Raw genomic sequence first — 21,460 nt, forward strand, 5'->3', positions numbered from 1 at the left:
AGCACACATAGAGGTTGGGTTTGTTGCACTGGCAGCTGCTGGGTGAGAGGTACAGGTGCAGTCACGGCTGCTCAGCCCAACTGCTTCAGCAGCCCACACTGTGCTGCCAGCAGCAGAGAAAAGGGGGAGTGACCAATTTCCAAACCAATGGCACAATGCTGAGAGGGTTGCACAGACTTGCCCAGGAGCAGCTTCTTTAAAGGTAATTTAGAGGTTGTTACCTCTGGATGTTGACTCAGAGCCAGTAGCAGATAAACTTGTGGCAGCTGACAAGGCTCTTGCTCCAGGTATCTCTCATGAAAGTTGCTGTTCTAGAAAGGGATTAAGATTACTACTCCTGAATTAGTTCACTGCCTGTCATAGTGCAGCATAGAAAAGCAAACTGGCACCCAATTCAGGTTGTTTTTAAGAGCCAAGCCACAGCTGATGAGTGTCAGGACCCCTACATTATGGATGATGCAAAGAGCAAGGTGGGGTGGCTTCATGTTTCTTGCTCCAGTTTAATTCAGGGCTGTTCAGGTGGCAACATGTTCATGTTGCAATGTGCACCTTATGCAACAGAAAGAAATGCACCGAAGAGAGCAAAGTAAAAATATGGCAACTGGAAACCTCCAAAACCATCCAAGTATACAAGAGCATTTACTGTCCTGGAAGGAAAGGCACCAACACTAACATATACTCACCAATGTCAAACTTTGGAGGTAGAGTCATAACCCCCCAGCCTGATCTCCCACGTACACAGGCCACAAAATTTCTCCCAGAAAAAGAATTTAACAATTATCTTTTAATCTTACAAAAAATTTAGTCTACTCATGCTTTAAAGCATTTATTGACCACTTTACTCTTCCTTTTACAACCTATTCAAGCCTTCAGTCATTTGCCCTGACAGAAAATAAAGTTTCAACTCAAAGCTGAGTTTGCTTAACCTTAGCTGCTAATCCCTGGATTTTGTCATGCCTTCATTAGAAAGTTATGCACGATCTGGTCAAAAATCTTAGCAAAGAAGTTTATGAAGAGATGAAGCCAACTCTCAAACATATCTTTTATCAGCTAAATCAATGCTACCCCCTAAATTCTGACTTTTTTTAGCCCTTCTGGAGACCTCTTTGGAACTTCTAAAAATCCACATATCAGAACTGCATACCCACAATTACAGCCTCACTCCCCTTTTCTCACTGGGTATTGTTCTTTTTGTACATCCCAGGCCAATCATTATTACTGCACTGTACTGCACAAATAGCATAAAATGGGAATAAATTGTGCCCTGCACAGCACAGCTCCACAGCAAGGAGTGGAGACTTTATTCTCCTTTCCTAGATGCATTGCCTTGTAGTTATACTATTAGCTATAAAAAAAAAAAAAAAAAAAAATCTCTTTTGAGGTACTGACAATTAAATTAATAGAGTTCAATTAATTGTTTCCTGTCTCATATATCCTCAGAGTTTGCAAATTTCATTGTCAAGGATTTTAGCTGGTCATTCACCATTTATGTGACTGTTAAGATGAGAAAAATCAGAATATTTATTTTGGATTTCCTCTGTTTGGGAGCATTTAATGTTGCAGCTTTGGTGCTTCTACTTCCTGGCTGCTTCACAGTTTCTGTTCAGATACATAAAATATAAATAGTAACATCCATGCAAATCTTCTTTCAGCTTCTGATTCTGACATAAAATCCCAGGATCTGCATAGAGCTCAAGCAACCTTTTCTTTTCCACTTTTTCAAGGAGGCTGATGCACAGCAGAGATAGAAATATTAGCTTTACACTGATTACATAGGACTGAGGGAGCTTTAGAAAGTACAAAAGCCTATTTTAATAAATGGTATGACTCATGCCTGAAAAATCAGGCCATTTTCATAACTGGCTTTTCCCCCAAATCCCTCCCACCACTTCAATTCCCCATGATTTTTAGCGCTGATAATCTGTGTACATCTCCACCATGGTGATTAATGCTTTCTCCCAGCCGAAAGCCGCAGCCCCAGCAGGACACATCCAGTGAGGGACTCCAGCTGCTCTGCACGTCCCCACAACCAGCACTGTCACCAAGCAGGCTCCTGGCTGGAGCCAGGGAACGGCTGCTCCACGTTGAGGGAGCAAGGGAAGGAGATCAAAGTTATGAGGAGCCAGATGAGCAGCTTTTCCCAAGAGAGCAGAGGATACATTGAAGCGTGTGCTTGTTTGTGTGACAGTGTGCCTGTGCTAGGGTTAAGAGGAAGAGGCCATAAACATGAGCAGAGTGCATGGATTTTTCAGTGTGGATATGTCATATTTTTCTCCACCTAAACACAAAAGCAGCACTGATCTCTTTCCAGCAGTGCACAACACATTTCCAAGTCTTTGCACAAGGCAGCAGCCCCAGTCTATTCAAAAGTACATTTTATCTTTTTAATGAGGTAGTTTCTTCTATTAAAATGATGTGAAATGCAGTTTGATAGTTGCAGGAAATCATTCTAGACCTTCACTATTACTGGCTGCAATAGTCTGTGCCTTAATACAGCCAGTCACAGATGACCATATCAGTTTTGACCTCTAGAGTGGCAGGATATTACCCCAAAAGAGCAACATCATGCCAAGAACAAATGCAGGATGATGAGACATACACTGACAGGCTGCAGGGGCCGGCAGGGGCTCGGGGGTTATCTGAAGGAGAGCACAGCTGGAGCTGCTTCCACCTGCACCCAAAGTGTGCCCAGGGAAGGGTCTGGCTCCCCCTCCATGTAATTTTGCTTTCTCCCTCCCCTCTCCAAAGCAGAACGAGTGCTTAAAAGGGAAGGAAACAAATCACCACATAAAATACAAGTTCCTTAAAAAAATACCTCTCTCTATGGATAGCACACAGCTTGCTGAGCCAGCCTCCTCTGTGCCTCAGGCCTTTGGCCAGCATAGTTTTGGTCCCTTGCCAGAGAAACAGTGGAAGTGTGTGTCCACTTTGGCTTTCACAAAGAAGTGGTGAGTCCGCGGGCTTGGCAAAAAGTGACGCTGCTGAGAGCTGCAGGGCAGCTGTGCAGCGTTCAGCCAGCCCCAGTGCCCACCCTGACACAGTGCCCATCCCAGCCCCAGTGCCCACCCTGACACAGTGCCCACCCTGACACAGTGCCCACCCAGCTCACAGTGCCCACCCCTGCCACAGTGCCCACCCAGCTCACAGTGCCCACCCTGCCACAGTGCCCACCCAGCTCACAGTGCCCACCCCTGACACAGTGCCCACCCAGCTCACAGTGCCCACCCTGACACAGTGCCCACCCAGCTCACAGTGCCCACCCCGGCACAGTGCCCACCCCAGCCCCAGTGCCCACCCTGACACAGTGCCCAGCCCCAGTGCCCACCCCGACACAGTGCCCACCCCTGCCCCAGTGCCCACCCTGACACAGTGCCCACCCCTGCCACAGTGCCCACCCAGCTCACAGTGCCCACCCCGACACAGTGCCCACCCAGCTCACAGTGCCCACCCCGACACAGTGCCCACCCCAGCCCCAGTGCCCACCCCTGCCACAGTGCCCACCCCAGCCCCAGTGCCCACCCTGACACAGTGCCCACCCCAGCCCCAGTGCCCACCCTGACAGTGCCCACCCCTGCCACAGTGCCCACCCAGCTCACAGTGCCCACCCCAGCCCCAATGCCCACCCCTGCCACAGTGCCCACCCCAGCCCCAGTGCCCACCCTGACAGTGCCCACCCCTGCCACAGTGCCCACCCCAGCCCCAGTGCCCACCCCGACACAGTGCCCACCCCAGCCCCAGTGTCCACCCCTGCCACAGTGCCCACCCCTGCCACAGTGCCCACCCCGACACAGTGCCCACCCCTGACACAGTGCCCACCCCTGCCACAGTGCCCACCCCGACACAGTGCCCACCCCTGACACAGTGCCCACCCAGCTCACAGATCAGCCAGCCCCAGTGCCCAGCCCCAGTGCCCACCCCAGCCCCAGTGCCCACCCCTGCCACAGTGCCCACCCAGCTCACAGTGCCCACCCCGACACAGTGCCCACCCTGACACAGTGCCCACCCCTGACACAGTGCCCACCCAGCTCACAGATCAGCCAGCCCCAGTGCCCACCCCAGCCCCAGTGCCCACCCCTGCCACAGTGCCCACCCCTGCCACAGTTCTGCCAGCCCCAGTGCTCACCCAGCTCACAGTTCAGCCAGCCCCAGTGCCCACCCCTGCCACAGTCCTGCCAGCCCCAGTGCCCACCTCTGCAACCGTGCCCACCCCAGCTCACAGTTCTGCCAGCCCCCAGCCCCAGTGCCCACCTCTGCCACAGCACCCAGCCACCCCTGGGCTGCCCCTCTCCCACTGCCCTGACACACGTGTGCCTGGAGGAGAGTAACTGGCGCTTTATTCAGCACTGGACAATGCTTTTCCCACTCCACTCAAAGCCTTCCTGTTTTCCTGCTAATCTGGCACTGCAAATGCATTTTAATCATGGCACCTATTCAGATTAGTTTCCTTGTACACATTGATGAATTCCACCTGCTTGGATCTCCCACAAATCCAGGGAGAGAGACTACAGATGTTCAGTCAGCACAGGGCCCTGGATTGGGTCTTGGATTCTCTGCACTGTATAAACACAACACTTGCATTTCCACCTTTTAAGAATGTTTATATGCAACACAGACCATAGATAAGCCCACCTGTGCATGTATTCAACCATCACGTTAAACTCTTGGCAGTGCAGCTGTAGTAAATTGTATTTTTTCTTATTTGGATTACAAGGAATTCACTTTGAACAGACAATGGATCTAAGCTTGAACTGCTCTTGTTTCCACTGATCCTCTTGTATAAAACTGCAAGGCAGATTCTGGCCCTGCAATACAAAATCCAGAGAGCTGTTCCAGCTCATCCTAATAAGGGTGAAGTCAGTAAGCATGTCCAGGAACTGTAAGTGGGTCCAGAAAAAAAAGCTGTGCTATAACTGCAGCTGAGCTACAACTAGGGAGGGATTTCAATGAACTGTAGCATATTTATGTAGTCCAAAGAAAGTCTAGACAACTTTTATACTGTCTTTAAAGCATCAGGCTTACAGTAAACTGCCAAAAAGTTCCTTGGGAACTGAAATTCAGAGTATCCTGTTTTTATTGAGGGGGTATGTTCTGATCAGTGCATTAACGTGTTATTTCTGCTGCCTTAAATTAGGTGTGCAGATACATTTTTCTATATACATTTTGTCTTTCCAGCCAGTTTGCCATCTATTTGTAGTTTATTTTCAAATACACATTACTTACTCTAGCATGAAAAGCCAGTGTTGAATCACACACATTTAGCAGTCTTTTTGGTTTGTATATGAGGATTTACCATCTTTAATTTAGTAAGTTTACAGAACATAGCCAACTGCTTTTCTTTGCTTCCAAATAAAGTATGGAAAGTACAGTCTGTGGCAAGGGAAGCAGAAGATGAAAAGGCCCATCTGGGTATCTCTTTTTTTTTTTTTTTTTATGCAGCTGTTAAAAACTGAAACCCATTCTCTGTCAGAAAAATAAAATTCAATAGTTAATATTAAAAGAATTTTTTATATGTTATTTACATAAAGCATGTGGCTCTTTCAAAAACCAAATCCGTTCCTGCTGTAGATAAAGACAACAGCAAGAGCACAATGAGAAGCTGACATACTAAGGATCTAGGGGTTTATACAATTACAGTCAAAGTGCTTATTCTTTGACTTCTTAGAGGGGCAAAATCATGAAAAATATGCAAAGTGGTCTCCAGATTTAGCATAAGCAGCTGAATTACTGTGGGTGAGGTTACTGTCCCTGCACATGGGAACTGCCACACAAACAAGTGAGTGCTTCTGCCTGGCATCAGCACGGGGGCAACAGGATTTAAAAAAACAAAGTTGTATTGCAGGACATCATAGACTAACTGAAGGCTTGTGTTTTACTGAGATAAATCAAGGCATCATCTGTAAAAATGTGATGTTTTATAATTTTTATCATAACAAAAGCTTGCATATATCCAAGAGCTGATGTGATTCAGGTTTTAGATTAACTAAAAAAATGTTTTAAAAAAATATATGTGTTGATTTTGGAGAAGAAAGCATATGATCAATTAAGTCAAGGATTTATGGTATGCTTCAATGATACTTGTAAACTTCTATCTGCAGTTGATATTTCCAAGAAAGGGGTTCAAAAGAGAAATCTTGAATTAAGGAAGAGTACATTTCACATACATGGCAAGTTTTCACTTTGCAAGTGAATCATAATCAGTTAATCATAACCAGTTGGACATCTAAGGTAAATATAGCAGCACAGACTTCATTATTCACAGCAATTTTAGAAGAGAAGGAAAGCTTTTCAACAAAAGCAAGAGAAATAATATTTTGTTAGATATATAATCCTCTTCCACAATTATAACAAACTTTCAATTGCATCATGTGTCTTGATGTTTAAAACAAAATGCACTGTTCATCTTCAGAAAGAAAAATCTGTTGTATAAAGGTATAGAGTCCTTGCAAAGAATAGGCACAATTAAATATAGATATAAGACTTTCCTGCAGAGACAGGGACACAGCATGTGTCAACATTTACTGCTCTCACTAAGTCACTGCAAAGTGCTGGTTTTCATCTCAGAAAGTAATTTGCACAGTGGAGTTTGCAGATAAAAGATTAACTCTTGAAAGGAGATAAGCACTTGCTTCTGTGCTAAGCCAGCAGAACACATGTCTACCTTGAACTCCCCAAGTCTGATCTAGTGAAATTACCTCAATAAAACTTTATAAAGTTGAAAGGTATTTTAAAGGAGGTGGAGGCCAAAGATGCTGATACCATGTCTAAGACATGTTACCACATATTTCTTACCATCAAAAAATCCTAGCACTGACAAAATCATATAATCGTTTAGGTTGAAAAAGAACTCTAAGATCATGAAGCTCAACCATTCACCTGACACTGTCAAGTTCAACTCTAACCCAGGTCCTTAAGTGTCACATCTACACATATTTTAGATTCCTGTAGGGATGGTGATTTCATCACTTCCCTGGGCAGTTCCAATTCAAGACAACACTTTCAGAGATGAAATTTTTCCTAGAACCCAACCTAAACTTGCCCTGGTGCAATCTGAGGTCTTTTCCTCTTCCCCTCTCACTTGTTTTCTGGCAGAAGAGACCAACCCTTACCTGGCTGCAGCCTCCCTTCAGGAAGTTGGAGAGAGTGACAAGGTCTCCCCTGAGCCTCCTTTTCTCCAGGCTAAACACCCCCAGCTCCCTCAGCTGCTCCTCACCTGAGTTGTGCTCCAGACTCTCCCCCAGCTCTGTTGCCCTTCTCTGGACACACTCCAGCCCCTCAATGTCCTTCTTCAAGTGAGGAGCCCAGAATTGGGCACAGGATTCCAGATGTGGCCTCATCAGTGCTGAGTACAGGGGGACAATCCCTGTCCTGGTCCTGCTGGCCACGCTGTTTCTGATCCAGGCCAGGATGCCATTGACCTTCTTGGCCATCTGGGCTCAGCTTCTTTTCCAATGGGCACCTTTCCAGTGACTCATCTCCAAGCCTGGAGTGCTGGATGGGGTTCCTTGCATGGGGTTGTTGTGACCCAAGTGCAGGACCCAGGCATTGGCCTTGTTGAACCTTACACCACTGGCCTTGGGCCATCACTCCAGACTGTCCAGATCCCTCTGTAGAGCCCTCCTACCTTCCAGAAGATCAATACTCTCAATCAACTTGGTGTCATCCATAAAGTCACTTTTGCTGCCCTTGATCCCTTGATAAAGATCTCCTTAACAAAGATAATTAAGAGGGCTGGCCCCAATAATGAGTCCTGGCCCCAATATTGAGCCCTGGGGAATACTCCAGGCCTGGCAATCCAGCCAATTTTTTGCCCTGTGAAGAGTGCTCCCATCCACACCATGGGAATACAGTTTCTGCAGAACATCACAGGAAACCGTATCAAAGGCTTTACTGAAGTCCAGGTAGACCATGGGGTCCAAAGAAGATAGCTGCTGGGCTGTCATCTCTAAAAGAGACTCTTAGACCCCTCAATCATTCCAGAGAGCAAAGCCTCACCAGACCTATTCTGCTACTGGTCTGAATCTGGGAATCCACATCCCAACCCCCTGGAGCAGAGTGGACAGCCATTGCAAAATGCTTCTTGCTGAACCGTGCTGTGGTCACTGCTCAGGGAAGATGCTGGGGGCACGTCAGGGAAGAAATCACACCAAGCACATGGACTTGAAGGTCAGCAGCAGCTTGGGAAACCACAACTACAAAAGAGACAGAATGTGATGTGGCATGAGAAGATGAGTTCGGCTGCTCAGGCCCCCATTTCTCACAGGCTCGACGGGCAGAACACACGATACCATCTGTGGTACAAGGCAATCCCTGTGTGTTTACATCCCACAATATATTGAAAAGTATTAATAAATGAGCTATGGCTTGGTTGCTGCCATGGAAGAAATGCAAATATTTATCTTGCAAGTTGTAGGTGCTATCCTAAGACAGCACTGGTTTCTCTTAACAGTATTAACCAGATTAAAATTTAACTTATTTAGCACTGGAGATTCCAGACTTTAAAAGTTTCTGCAAGGCAGGCAGATGTTTATCCACCCTTCAGGCTTTCATACCCAATGAGTCCTTGGAGGAGGACAGGAAGACTCTGCCTGTCATGTCAGCAGTGCTCTGCTGTTGTGGCTGCAGGTGCAGGGTAAGCTCTTTGGAAAGGGCTATAAGCAAGTATGAGCCAAAAATGACTCCATAAAGAGCTCTGTGAATATCCTCTTTTGTCCTTGGACATCTCAGTATCTCTGTTTTTCAGACTGAGAAAGGGCTGTGACTATGTGTGGGTGCTCACACTGTCCTCCACCTACCCCCAGACCATCCTTGCTTTGGCCTGATCTACCTGGCAGCTAGCAGAGAAATTCTCCTGATGCATGTGAATTTTGACCACAGTAGCTAATCTGTCCCACCATGCTCATATGGAGAAGAACTAAGAAAGATCCAGTCTCCTGGAGGAAAATTTTATCTATTAACATTACCAAGCTCTACATACCTCACCAGATGGGCTTTTCTACAGCTGAGAAATTTGTTCTGCACACCTTTTGTCCCAGCCTTTATGTGCATCACTAAACTTATAACTCTTCCCACAGTCTTTATTTCTATATCCTGGATGAAGGCCATCAGTGCTCACAAATGCTGGGTAACTACTGGCAACTACAATCCCAACATTAGCCTTCAAGAAATGCAAAATGCACAATTCCCTGCTACTTATGGGGGCTTTATTCCATATTACATGGGATACCAACACACAGCAAAGGAAATCTGGGTCCTATTTGTGAAAATGGTGGTAATGGTGTTTTGTGGGTTATGATTTCACAGATTCACAGAATACTCTGAGTTAGAAGGGACCCACAAGAATCATTGAATCCAACTCTTAAGTGAATGGCCCATACGGGGATCAAACCCACAACTTTGCATTATTAGCACCATGCTTCAACCAATGGAGCAAATCTCAGAGATTGGTGTGGGCCAGTGAGATTTTGGCAGGAAGCAATTCAGCACTTAAATACATTTCATCATTTTCATGCATGGCAGGGGAAATATGTATAGTTACATAGGTCCAAAGAGATCAGGAGGATTATTTTAAAGCTGAGAATTTGATGCTTTTGCAGCATTTATACAATTCCTCTTAAACCACTGTTTTCCTTTTAAAATTAGCATCGGTGTTTGTTTCCTGTGTGAAACCTGGTTGGTGTCAGACCAATTAAAGTGAAGAAAAATGTGTCAGGAAGACATTTTGAATACAGTGCCTCAGCTGCAGAATACAGCTTCTCTGAGTAATTGAAATGAAAGTCAGTATTAGAAATAAGACATTGCGTAATTCAGCTGTGGCTGGAAAATTACTACTGAGATTGGCAAGTTGATGCAACTATTTATTACTTTAGGTGGGGTAAGAAATACTTCATAAGAATAATACAGCAAGTTTTATTTTATTCCATATTGTGGATATCAAACAATACTGCTAGAAAAAGATTGCCTTTAGGACAGGAAATGTTTTATTCTCCACTGCTGTTCAGTCAAGATTCTGCCAACAAGGATGCCAATTAGTGTAGTAACATTTTGGTATTGCTGATGAGAGACAAAACAAAGGAAGCACAGTATGGTGAAATGAATTTATGGTACTAAGCCACAGAAAAATAGCTTGGATCTAGAACTCTGTAAGATAGGGTGTGGGGAGAGAATACCTTTCCTGCTGTTTTACAGTTTATATCCCTAATTCTGTACCAGAAGTTCTCATTTTGAGCTCCCTTCTCAGAGGAAGCCAGCATTACAAGAACTTCAACGTGCACAGATCATATCCAGTTGCTAAGATGAACCCCAAACCAGCTCTATGTTAATTCTGCCAGTACTTTCATAAATATTCCTAACGCTATCTAGACAAATGGCTGCAGTGAAATGAATGAAATCCCCTTCCACAAAGGAGAAAGTGTGCACAAAGGATGTTCACTCATAGAAGACAAATCTCAAGGACACCATTCAGTTTTGCTTTACTCCCAACATCCCCATCAAGTCCTTGTGAAATCCCCACTCAGTTATGTTTGTTTTATTAAAAACTGGGTGAGGAAGATGACAGTACCTTGCAGCAATGACCTGGTGACAAGTGAGAAGACCACTTCCTCAGCAGTCAACTAATTCCCAGAACCCTGTCTTTACTTCATGAGTTTCAAATCTCTTTCTAAGGAGGAGCTTTGCACATGCTCTTGCCTACAAGAAAATAGTGGGCAGGGGATAAACCTGCAGAATGGCCAGGGCTATCCCTACAGGAGCAGGGCCAGTGTCACTCAGGAATGACCCCTGAAACCTGGCTTGACAGGGGCAAAATTATTTCCCTGCAAATGTGCCCTGCTGAGCATTTGTCTTAGTTAATGAAAAAATGGTTGAGCTGCAAGAAAAGCCACATCCTGCCTTTCTTAGCTCTGCGAAGATCTCAGTATCTAAGAAAACCACCTTTGCAGCAAATGTTAAGTCCTGACTTTATTTTCTCTGCAAAAAACATCTTTATCAGCATAAATCTCGCTTATATTTTTTTTAAACTTTTTTTCTAAGTGTCCTGGCTTGGGACACCAGGAGAGTAAGGAAAATTTACCACATATGTAATACACAGAAAATGTTCAGGTAAAAATAGAAATGAAATCATGGCTGCTGTAAAGAGGAGGGGTAACATACCTTTCCTGTCCATCAAGCTCTGAGCAGTTGGCACCCCATAAATCATAGGAAGCACAGAAGTAATTATAGAACTGGAAGTTGATCACTGTAAACATTCAGAAGTAGCTTCTAATAATTGCAAGTTAACGTGAACATGATTAGAACCATGACAGAACTGTGCAGGCCACTTACATGCCCACTTTGCTCTATTCATTAAAACCAGGTTTTCTCGTGAAGTAACAGGCAACATAGTCAATCCAGCACCTTTGTACTAACAGCCTGCTGGTATCATCTGTTTGCTCTCTGTCAGAATTAGGTTTAATGCAACAACACTTGGACCACCAGGATGTGATTATTTTCCCATTTTGCACTAAGTAATGTAGGTAACAACTTCTGCCATTCTGTTGTCATCTCCTGGCACCCCTTCATTGCTTCAGAGGTACTGCCACTTCTATGGTGGGAAATGCCTGGTCACAGAAAGGCAATGTGCAATGAGAACAGATAATGACACCACGTAAAATGGGGCCAGGGGCATTAATTTCTTCACCCTTGTGGCAGTAGAGAGAGAAAATTCTGTCTCCTCCACCCTTAACAGAAGGAGCTTCTTAGTGAAGGTGTATTTGCCAGACACATTAATACTGGACCATGAAGAAATATTTGTTTCCTGCCTCAAAGAAGTTATACCACCAGGACAAATACAATAACACTTCAGCCAAAAGTGACGTCCTCCTTCCTGCTAGAACAACTGTGCTACATGCTGTCATGGTTTGACACTGGCACAATGCCAGTGCCCCCATGAAGATACCTTCTCCCTGGTTTCTGCTGTGAGATGTGACCAGGAATAAGCAAAGCAGGCTCCTACTTAGGGAAAAAAGAACCAGAACTTTATTAACTACTCTACAACTACAGATAAAAAGGAACACACACACAGGGAAAATGAAAACCTCACAAATGCATTTCCTCCTCCCCCCACCAAATTTCCAACACAATACATTTATTCCTCAAATCACCAACTCTCGGTCCAGCACCACCTTTTAGACAATCAATCCTCAGTTCATCAAGAGCAGAGGAGTCCTTCTTGTACCATGGGCTTCCCCTGGAAACACAGCTGAAGCCTCGTGTGTTTCCGTGTCACTCGTGGCACCGCCCGGAGTACATCTGCCGTCGTGACCTCTTCCTTTTCATGTCCAGTGCTCTCACCACTGAACACGGACCAGAACTGCTTCTAGGGTTGTCTTTTAAGGATGCTCTGTCCTGATCCAAAAAAGGCACAGTCTCTCCTTTGGGACACCTGTCCCCACAATCTCTCCTCTGGGACACCTGTCCCCCCCATATTTTTTCATCCCCTGGGGCCGAGGGGCACCAACACTGAACCCTCTTGGTTCTGAGGCCATTGCCTCCCCCTAGAATGCAGTCTCTGTGTCACAAGGAACATGGGTCTGTCCATGGCTATACAAAAAGAGTCCAGCAAAAGCTACTCCATCATCTCTTCCCACTAGGATTCTTCTCTACTCTTCTACTATCTCTCGCTCGCCCAGACCTCTCTCACACTTGCACATTTCCTTCCTCATCTTCCACTCTATCTTCCAGGAGAGGTCAATGATCTGTAAAGTTCTCATTCTCCAAAAAGGGGTTAAAAGCTCCTACAAGCAGCCGGCTGAACCCCCCCCTCTTCTCCGTCCCAGCCGTGCTGCCGGCGCAGGCCCATGTTTATCAAGCTTCAAGGTTACAGTCCCAGGCAGCGGCTCTCTCTCTCTCTCTCTCTCTGTGTCTCTCAGGGGGGGCTGCCCGATGGCTCCCGGTGTCTCTCTCTCTCTCTCTCTCTTCCACCCTTCCACCCTGGGGCTCAGGCCTACCTCTCTCGGCCACATGGCTTTCCCCTCCCCCTGCCCAGCCAGCAGCTGGGCCGGGGCAGAGACCCGAACTCTTTCCCGCCGGAAACCCAAGAGGACCCTCCCAGGGGAGAGCTCTGCTTTTAACCCCGTGTTCTCAGAGGCGTGTCCATGTCCCAATGGCCAGGTTAAATGCCAATATTAAAGCCTGAATATCCATTGGCCCAAAACACAGCATCCCAAAAAATACATTTCCTGTCAAACCACCACACATGCCCAAGGGGAAAAGCTGCTTTTCTAGCATCAGATATGCTCTGTTCTGCCTACAAGTAGGGAGATACACAGACCCTGAAATTTTTATCCTGCATACAGAAATTAGCTTATTTATGGTTCTAATCCCTATTTGATCCTTACAAATCTATTTACCTCAATTATATGCATTGCAGATGGTAAGTTCTACAGGTTAATCACTACAAGTGTAGGAGTGTTGGAACCCAGGACATGCCTCTGGCTGTGTTGGATGGCTCGAGCCCCTGCCCGGGGGACTCAGACACCTTGGCATAGAGCCCAGGACACAGGACACCTGTGACTTTGATTTTGATCCAAGGAGCAAATTACCACCTTTATGAGAAGAATTACAAGTCAAGAGAGTTTAAGTAGATTAATAGTTAGTTTGTCACGGGATGAAAAATAGATTTTTGGGGTTTTAGAATGGGGGCTCAGGGTCCCAAGATGGAGGAATTTGGGCATGCCTCGTCCTTCTTTTTTCTTCTCCCTAGCCTCCATGTTCTGGGTGATGTTGGCACTTTTGGATTGGTTTAAGATAGAAACTCACTGTCTAACATAGGTGATAGGTATTGGGAAGTTATGATAAATAATGTACATGTAGTTTTTAGTATAAAAAGATAACACCACCCCGAGGGCGGGCAGTGTGCCTCAACTCAACGGGCCAGACAAAACTGTGGTGGGTCAGAGAAAGAATGTTATAGATAAGAAATAATAAACAACCTTGAGATCAAGAACAGAAAAATCTTGACTCCTTATTTGACTGCCAGGCTGAGAAAAAGAGGCTTGTACGTATCTCAGGGTCACTCTGACTAGCAGAGATTCTGAGATAGGAGTACTGATTTTCATCCACATCCTTAAGCTCTCATTACACAGTTTCAAATTCCTGCTATATTCTGCATTTGAGGAAGCATTTTCAGAATACAATGCTCTTTTGAAAAAGCCATACTTCTACTGAATAAAGTTACTTAGACTCCTATCTGAAATGATTTAGAACGTAAACATCTCATGATCAGAAAGACAAGGGCCCCTCTGTCATATTTTATGAAAAATCCCTTCGCCATGATTTTTCACCTGAGAAGCTGAGAAGCCTCAGAAAAGAAATGTAAACAATAGTTATCTGATTGCTTGGAATGTGGTTTGGAGGTTGCTTACCTACAGGTGCATCTTTGATTGGTTTAATATGAATTGTTTTAACTTAATGAGCAATCCCAGTCCAGCTATGTTGGAACTCTGGTCAGTCACGAGTTTTTATTATTCATTCTTTGCTAGACATCTTCTGATGTCTCCTTTCTCTTTCTTTAGTATGGTTTTAGTATATCATTTTCATTTAATATAATACAATATCATAAAATAATAAATCAGCCTTCTAAGAACTTGGAGTCAATTCTCATCTCTCACTCGTCCTGGGGACCCTCACAACACCGCTCCGTGTGATTTGAGCTGCAGGCAGTGCTGCAGTGGGCGCAGTTTCCCCGCCTGGCATGGGTTGCTCACCGTGCTGGATGATGCCGTGCTCCAGCAGCCTGCGGCCGAGCTGCTCCGCCTCGCTGCGCGTCGCCGCCTCGCCCTCCTGCACCAGCCACTCCACGAACTCCGACGCTACAAAGCTCCGCTCGTACTTCACTCCTTCCTCTTCCCTGGCTTGCAGAAGGCTGTTTTCAGAACTCATCAGCCTGGTATGGTGAGGGGGAAAATTGGTTCTTCAGAAAAGCAGTTCCAGATCTATTCTGGCAAATCTCATTTATATCAAGCAAATGCATATGAAGCTTTCACTGACTTACTAAATCTTTCCTCAAGCTATCAATCTACTTAGGAAGTGAATGAAATCTGCTTAGTAAAGAAATTTACACTTAATATCCCTGTGTGAAGTTAATGCTTTCTTGTTTTTTCCCCTAAAAGAAAATTAGTTTGGGTTTTGCGTTTCCCTATTTTGTGTTTAACATTCTCTAAAAGTTACTGCATAATCAGCTTTGAAAAAAAAAATTAGCCTAAAAGCACCAGAATGTAACTAATGTGTTCAAAGCTTCTTAATTAATATTTACAGTTAGGAGGACTATGCCCCAAAGTCATTTAGATGACTTTGAAAATTCTCACCATAAGCTCTAAAACAGCTGCAGAAAAATTCAAGAGAAGGAAAAAAGGTAGTTCTGTGGATTGGGGGTGGATAAATATTGTGCATCCAACATTTGATGATGCAGCTGCAGTCAGTGAGTTGCACATGAACCTGAACGCATTTTAACATCTGAGGCTCACAGTTGTCTTTGCCCCAGCTGGCTCTGTGTAACACCAGTCAGAGGAACATCATGGGATGTCCCAAAATCTCCTAGCAACTGGCATGTGAGTAGCTGAAGGATATTAATAAAACTCTTCTCTATTCAAGATACCTATGCAAATGACACAGTGTTAAAAAAAAAAAAAAGCCTCAATATTTTGTTAATGCAAAAAGCAGTTTTAAAGAAGAAATGAGAATAATTTCTTTGTAATACAGAATTCCACTTTTTGGGGAGAGACTGAGCACCACAGTATCCTTATTAACCTAATATTTTTCATAACTATATTATTTATTGAAGGCTAATAATAGGACTAGTGGTAAGACTTTCAGAGTAATAGTTCAAGAACTGTTCTTTCCATGTGAGAGTAACAGGTTCCCTCCCTTCAACAACTATTTTGAAATAAGGGCACATCTGAACTACAACTTCCCATCATATTCTGGAAGTGCTGAATCTTTGCCCTTCTGATGAAGGAATTGAAATCAAGTAAATCCATACATGAGCCATCTGCTTCTTAAACTGACAGCATATCCAGAGATTATAGAATATAACTTCATCTCCTTTGGAAAGCATCAGAAAAATCTGTGCCATAGGAACACAGAGAGAAGTTTCATTTGAAGTTAAAGTGAAGAGGTTTGACATGGTCCGACCTCTGTTATTTCATCTAAAAGACTCTTCTCTTGACTTTAATGAGCACTAACCTGAGGCCTGAACCTACAGGATCTGACCACCAGGTAGCAGATCATCAAACCAGGCCAAGGCTGCTCAGCCACAGCTGTGTGTCAGTGGCAGCACAAGGAGCTGCTCGTTTGGATGGTGTGTCATTGCCAGCACCTCTGAGCTGAGTAAGAACTGAGAAAGCCACATTAGCTGAAAACAACGTATTGACTCCAGAATTCCTGCAGACTTCATTATGTTTTAATATTTTAATTTACAAACATTTTTTCCCACACCGTTTTGTCCCACACTCACCACATCTAATACAGACCTACTATGCTCTAAGAGACTATCTTTAAATGTTTCTCATTCACCAGGCTTTTCCCCCCACAGGAAAGAAATGGAAACCCAAGGCTTGTGTCTTTTTGTACCATCTGCTGCATGGCTACCCAGAACTGGCTACCCAGAACTGGTTACCCAGGCTCTGCAGGCACCAAATAAAAAATCCTTAGGATTACATTAATTGTTCTTTGATGAGACTATAATTAGTTGGCCACCTCATTGAAATCACAGATAGAAAGGTCCTTGAAAAGGCAGTGCTAATGGTTAGATTTTTACAGAGACACAAAAGAAATCTGGAAAAATATCAAGTGGAAAACCACTCAGTTTGACATTTCACACCCTTCTGCATAAGCCCAGAATAGCACTGCAAAGGATTTGGACTTGTGAACAAACAGACACGACAAATTGCCAGTTTAAGAAGCCCAGACATAGCAATCCATGGACTTACGTCACTCACTGAAGTAAATCACTGTAAGTCCATGGCTGTCAACAAAACTGTACCAATTTACATCAATCAAAAGCCTGGCCTTTCATTAGGCAGAACTGGAAACTTCCTTTTACTCTTCCATTTTCTCCTTGTTCCAAAAAAACATGAGGCTGTTAATGCCAAAATGTATTATTTGCTAAAACTGGTGTTGTCCTGCATTAAAGGAATGTATTTATCCAAACACCAACATTCAAACTCCTTTTCAAAAGAAATCTTTAACCTTGTTTTTATCAAAATAACTACACCAGAGGATAAAAGCAACTCAACCACTGATGAGTTAAACTGAAAGTGATTCCAAGAATGCAGTCTCAAAATTATCTGAAAGATTTCCTGAAATTAAAGCCATAAATCTGCACTTCTTTCACTGTGAAATCTGATTCAAAAATTTCAGTTGATGTCAGCATCATGAAATGACTTATAGCTCCTGTACATGACTGCACCAGAAACAACAATCTTGTGTGTCTGACCAAGCCCTACTGAGAATTGCAAACATCATAAAAATAAGATGCCTGCAACAACTTGATTTGTTTTTTAAGCTACAAAAGGTCCCTGCTGGATTTATAAAAGATTTGCAGGGAGAGTTTTGTTGAACAGGAAACATGTTTATCTCATTCAACCTATCTGGGCAGTCCTGTAGAGCTTGAAAGCTGACACCAACCTTAGATCTTATAAACTATTCAACTATTTCAGACAAGACTGTAGGAAATCCAGCAGTTTTCATCTCTAGTTATAAACCTGAACCTCAAAGCTTACTCACAGACAGGATTAGCAAAGTTTGCAACGATGTGCAGGGAATCTGAACTGGTTCATGATTTTCAGCGCAAATAAATGGAGAATACCATCAGAGACTGATTTTAAATCTTCCAATCCCACAGGTACAGCCGCTGAGGATGCCCACAGTGGGTGAAGGGGGTCATGCACAAGAAAGGAGAGTTCAGGTTCCAAGGTCATGCAGAAGAGAGATGGGAAAGGGAGCTCCTCAGCAGAGGGACAGTCCTGATGTTCCCATGTCCCAGGGCAGAGAACAAGGCATTTACCCAAAACAGCTGTTTGAAGGTAAAGAAACTGCCTAAGACATCCATGCATCAACCTGTTGATCCTCCTAAAGCATTTGGTTCATTTTACCCACCGAGGGTACAAATTTGCATGGACTGGTGTTGGGTAATGTCTGCAATTTTGGCAAGCACAAACTACTTTGGCTTCTGAGCCTAGTGGTAGTCCAGCCCCAATCAGAGAGTGGAAAAGAGCAGAAAATAATTATAATGTCTATCTTAAATTAGCAAAGCCTAGTGAAGATCAACAAACTCTACAAAATTAGACACAGATTTTCAAAATGTGTTGGATTTGGACAGATTTCCTTTGGCGTAGCTGCATTTCTCTTGCAATCAGGCCCATAGGCATTTTGATAAACAAGTTGAATGTGCTGGTAAATGACTTAATTCGTTTGTGCACGAATACTTTTCTCTGGTTGCTGCCATTTAGTAATTATTTTAATAGCACTGAATTAATATTTTCTTTCTCAAGACAATCAGCAAACTGATACAACAGATATATTACGCAATCACACATTTCACTGCAGAGCTCTTCCTGACTTTCAGCATTAGATTTTGAGTTCAAAGTGTATCCAGTGAAATTGTGGTGTTGCTAATAAAGGTGCGTAGGCAAGGGAACTAACAAAATCTGAAATCTCTGTACAGGGGATTTGCTAAAATAAACGAAGTGAAGCCCATATAGCCCAAGTATGCCTTCTTATCTCCCATGAATACAAAATACTTCCGATGATCCATGGAGAATTTTGACTACCTTTGACTGTCACATACTGGTTTTGAAATGAGAGGTATTTTTAATTTATACTATATTTAGCACTATATTTAGGGCTGTTTTTAAAAGTTTCTGAACCCTTCAAATACGTTGCCTAGGAGCAAGCACCTCACAAGGATGCAGTTATATTCAGATACAGGTGCCAAGATAGGAACACTCTCTACAGTTATGAATGTTTTTCTTCTACTACAGAGTTAGACAAACTGGATCACAGACATTGGTTTGGGGATATTTCTCCATTCAGAGAAATGGTGATGGAAGCAGACACTATTAGAACAGAGTTCTTTCTACTATGGCTCCTTTCATGCACAAGACTGACACTAGCCTTGCCAACAAAATATTATTTTTCTTATGGATAATTAAAACAGAAATATAGACTAAAAAAAGAACTGTATACACTCTAATCTGCTTTTCAGACTATGGGTCAGGCTTGTAGATGCTACATGTTTACTGAGTCTAAAGAGCAAATGCTGTGCTTAGTAAGACACAGAAGAGTTTGAAGGTAGCTGATTCATCTCACCTGTCCCAGTGCATAGAATGGAGGATTTTCTCCAGTGATGCATTTTCTTCTGTCTTGTACAATTTATTACATTTTCCCTTTAAATAGTCACAGTCACTGTGTCTTGGGGAATTTTATATGATGGGTGTAACAAAAGGAGTGGCATTTACAACTATTTGTTTATATTTTGGGTTCACTGTTCTTTCACCAAACTGATCTTTAGAGCCAGCTAACCTTGAAAATAATATTTATTATCAGCTTTTAAACTTGTGAGCTTCCTGAGTTCTTTCTTAGAAGGAAACAAATTTCTTTCATCGAGAAAACACAGCATCTCTCCTGGCTGCTGCACGCTTCTGCTCCAAGCAAGCAGAAGAGTGGGTGGTATTCAGTCTAGAGCAATACTTCAAGCTTTTTGGTAAATAACACATCACAACTTTTGCACTAATTTGTAGCATATGCCAATATCCATTTTCTTCTCTCTGCTTGAAAGTACCATGTCAAAATCTCTACATCCTGAATAAAAATGTCTTTAATATTAGGAAGTATGGTTATGATACCTAGTTACTTGATGGAAGTAATCCAGTGGGATATTTAGTATCTCAGTAAAATAATCTGTTCAAATTAGGTAATCAGATGCTCTTGGTTGGGTTAATGGTTTTTTTGAAATGGCTTTTAACATAACTTTTCTGATGTTGAAACTTTGCAGACTGGAACATTGAAGATTCATCTCACCTATGATTTAAAAGCATACCTCCCTGTGAAGATATGGAGTCTCCACAGACATGTAGCTGCTTGCTCAATAATGTTTTAGGAATTATAATTATGCTTTTACATATAAAATATTTCTGTAATCATTTGAATTGTTTTGACAAATAATTCTGTAATTATTTTTACAGAATAGATTTCAAGGGCTTCAATTCACATTGAATTCTCATATAGGATGTATTTACAATCTGGGGAATCAGATTTTAAACAAAATGCCTCAAGTGAATATGGTAGAAAAGTAAAAGAAAAATAAGAGAGGGAAAGAGGGAAGGACTCCCAAATGAAGTAATGGAATTTCCCAGACCCATTCCTGCATGCATTGAAAGCCTCTGATGCTTCAAAAATAAATTAACAGGTATCATTTGCCTCACGTGGCACTATTATCAACATATTAGGAATACTGAATGCAACATACTTTTCATACAGTCTTTGTCCTCTCATGAACACCTTCACCTCATTGTCCAGTGGAAACGTCCCGTCATCTTTCCTGAAGCGGTAGAACAATTTGACATCCTTGAATTCTTTATGCTCATCACAGACTGAAACATAAAATAATTAAACAAAAAAAAAAATTCACATACTTGGTAAGTAGCTGAGGATCCATTTAGCAGGTACCACTGCTGAGCTTCAAAGCAAGCATGTGCTGTCTCAGCACACAGCTTTACTCAATTCTAATGAAAGGCTGAAGAAAACATTGAGAGGTAACCAAATTTCTTGGTGAAGGGGAGAAGTGTCCATCAGTTTTGTGAGTATTACAGCAAACATTAAGAGCAAAAAAGCATCCATCCACTTCATACTCAGAAAACATTTTGATGAAAACGGTTTGTTGTCTTGTTTGTTTAACAGGCCACGAGAGTAGAATGCCCAATAATTTAAGGTTTGCCAAACTTCTTAAAGTTATTCCTATCAGTTAGCAGTGCTGCAGGAAACCTGAGACTTCCTAAAGTAACAGTTAAAACCAAAGCCTTCTGCCTTCTTAAAACTGTCTCAATTGCTCTGCCATGCCAGCTAGCAAATGGTAGGTACAACATGAGCACACCAAGAAATGCCAGATTAGGTTTGTAGAACCACAGCTGATCATGGGCTCTTGTAAATGCAGAACAGAGCCCCATCAATGGCATAAACCTATGGGAAAGCTATCTCAAGCAAGCTGCTCCTAACACAGCTGTCAACCCACATACATGGGGGACTTTCTGCACCACAGAAGCAGGAACTGGTGTCCTTTCACTTGACAGGGCACTTGAAAGAATGTTCTAAGCATCCTGCAGAACCTGACAGAACCTCTCTGAATTTATCTGCCCAAGCTCACTTCACAAAGTATTAGAGTGCAATACATCAACATTTTCAAGAAACACTTGTTCCATTTCTAATA

General features: G+C 43.2%; 1 protein-coding gene across 1 annotated transcript in view; it reads right to left on the bottom strand.

Moving 5' to 3' along the window:
- The window catches only part of DEPTOR (DEP domain containing MTOR interacting protein), a 79,974-nt gene that overhangs the window by 31,956 nt on the left and 26,558 nt on the right, over positions 1-21,460 (bottom strand). Inside the window, exons 4-5 of the mRNA XM_066565721.1 lie at positions 20,504-20,627; positions 14,742-14,920 (exon numbers count right to left, since the gene is read on the bottom strand). Of these exons, the coding sequence (XP_066421818.1) occupies positions 14,742-14,920; positions 20,504-20,627 (303 nt within the window). The remainder of the gene's footprint in view (positions 1-14,741; positions 14,921-20,503; positions 20,628-21,460) is intronic.

Source organism: Molothrus aeneus, chromosome 1 (genome assembly GCF_037042795.1).
Source record: "Molothrus aeneus isolate 106 chromosome 1, BPBGC_Maene_1.0, whole genome shotgun sequence".
Taxonomy (NCBI): Eukaryota; Metazoa; Chordata; class Aves; order Passeriformes; family Icteridae; genus Molothrus; species Molothrus aeneus.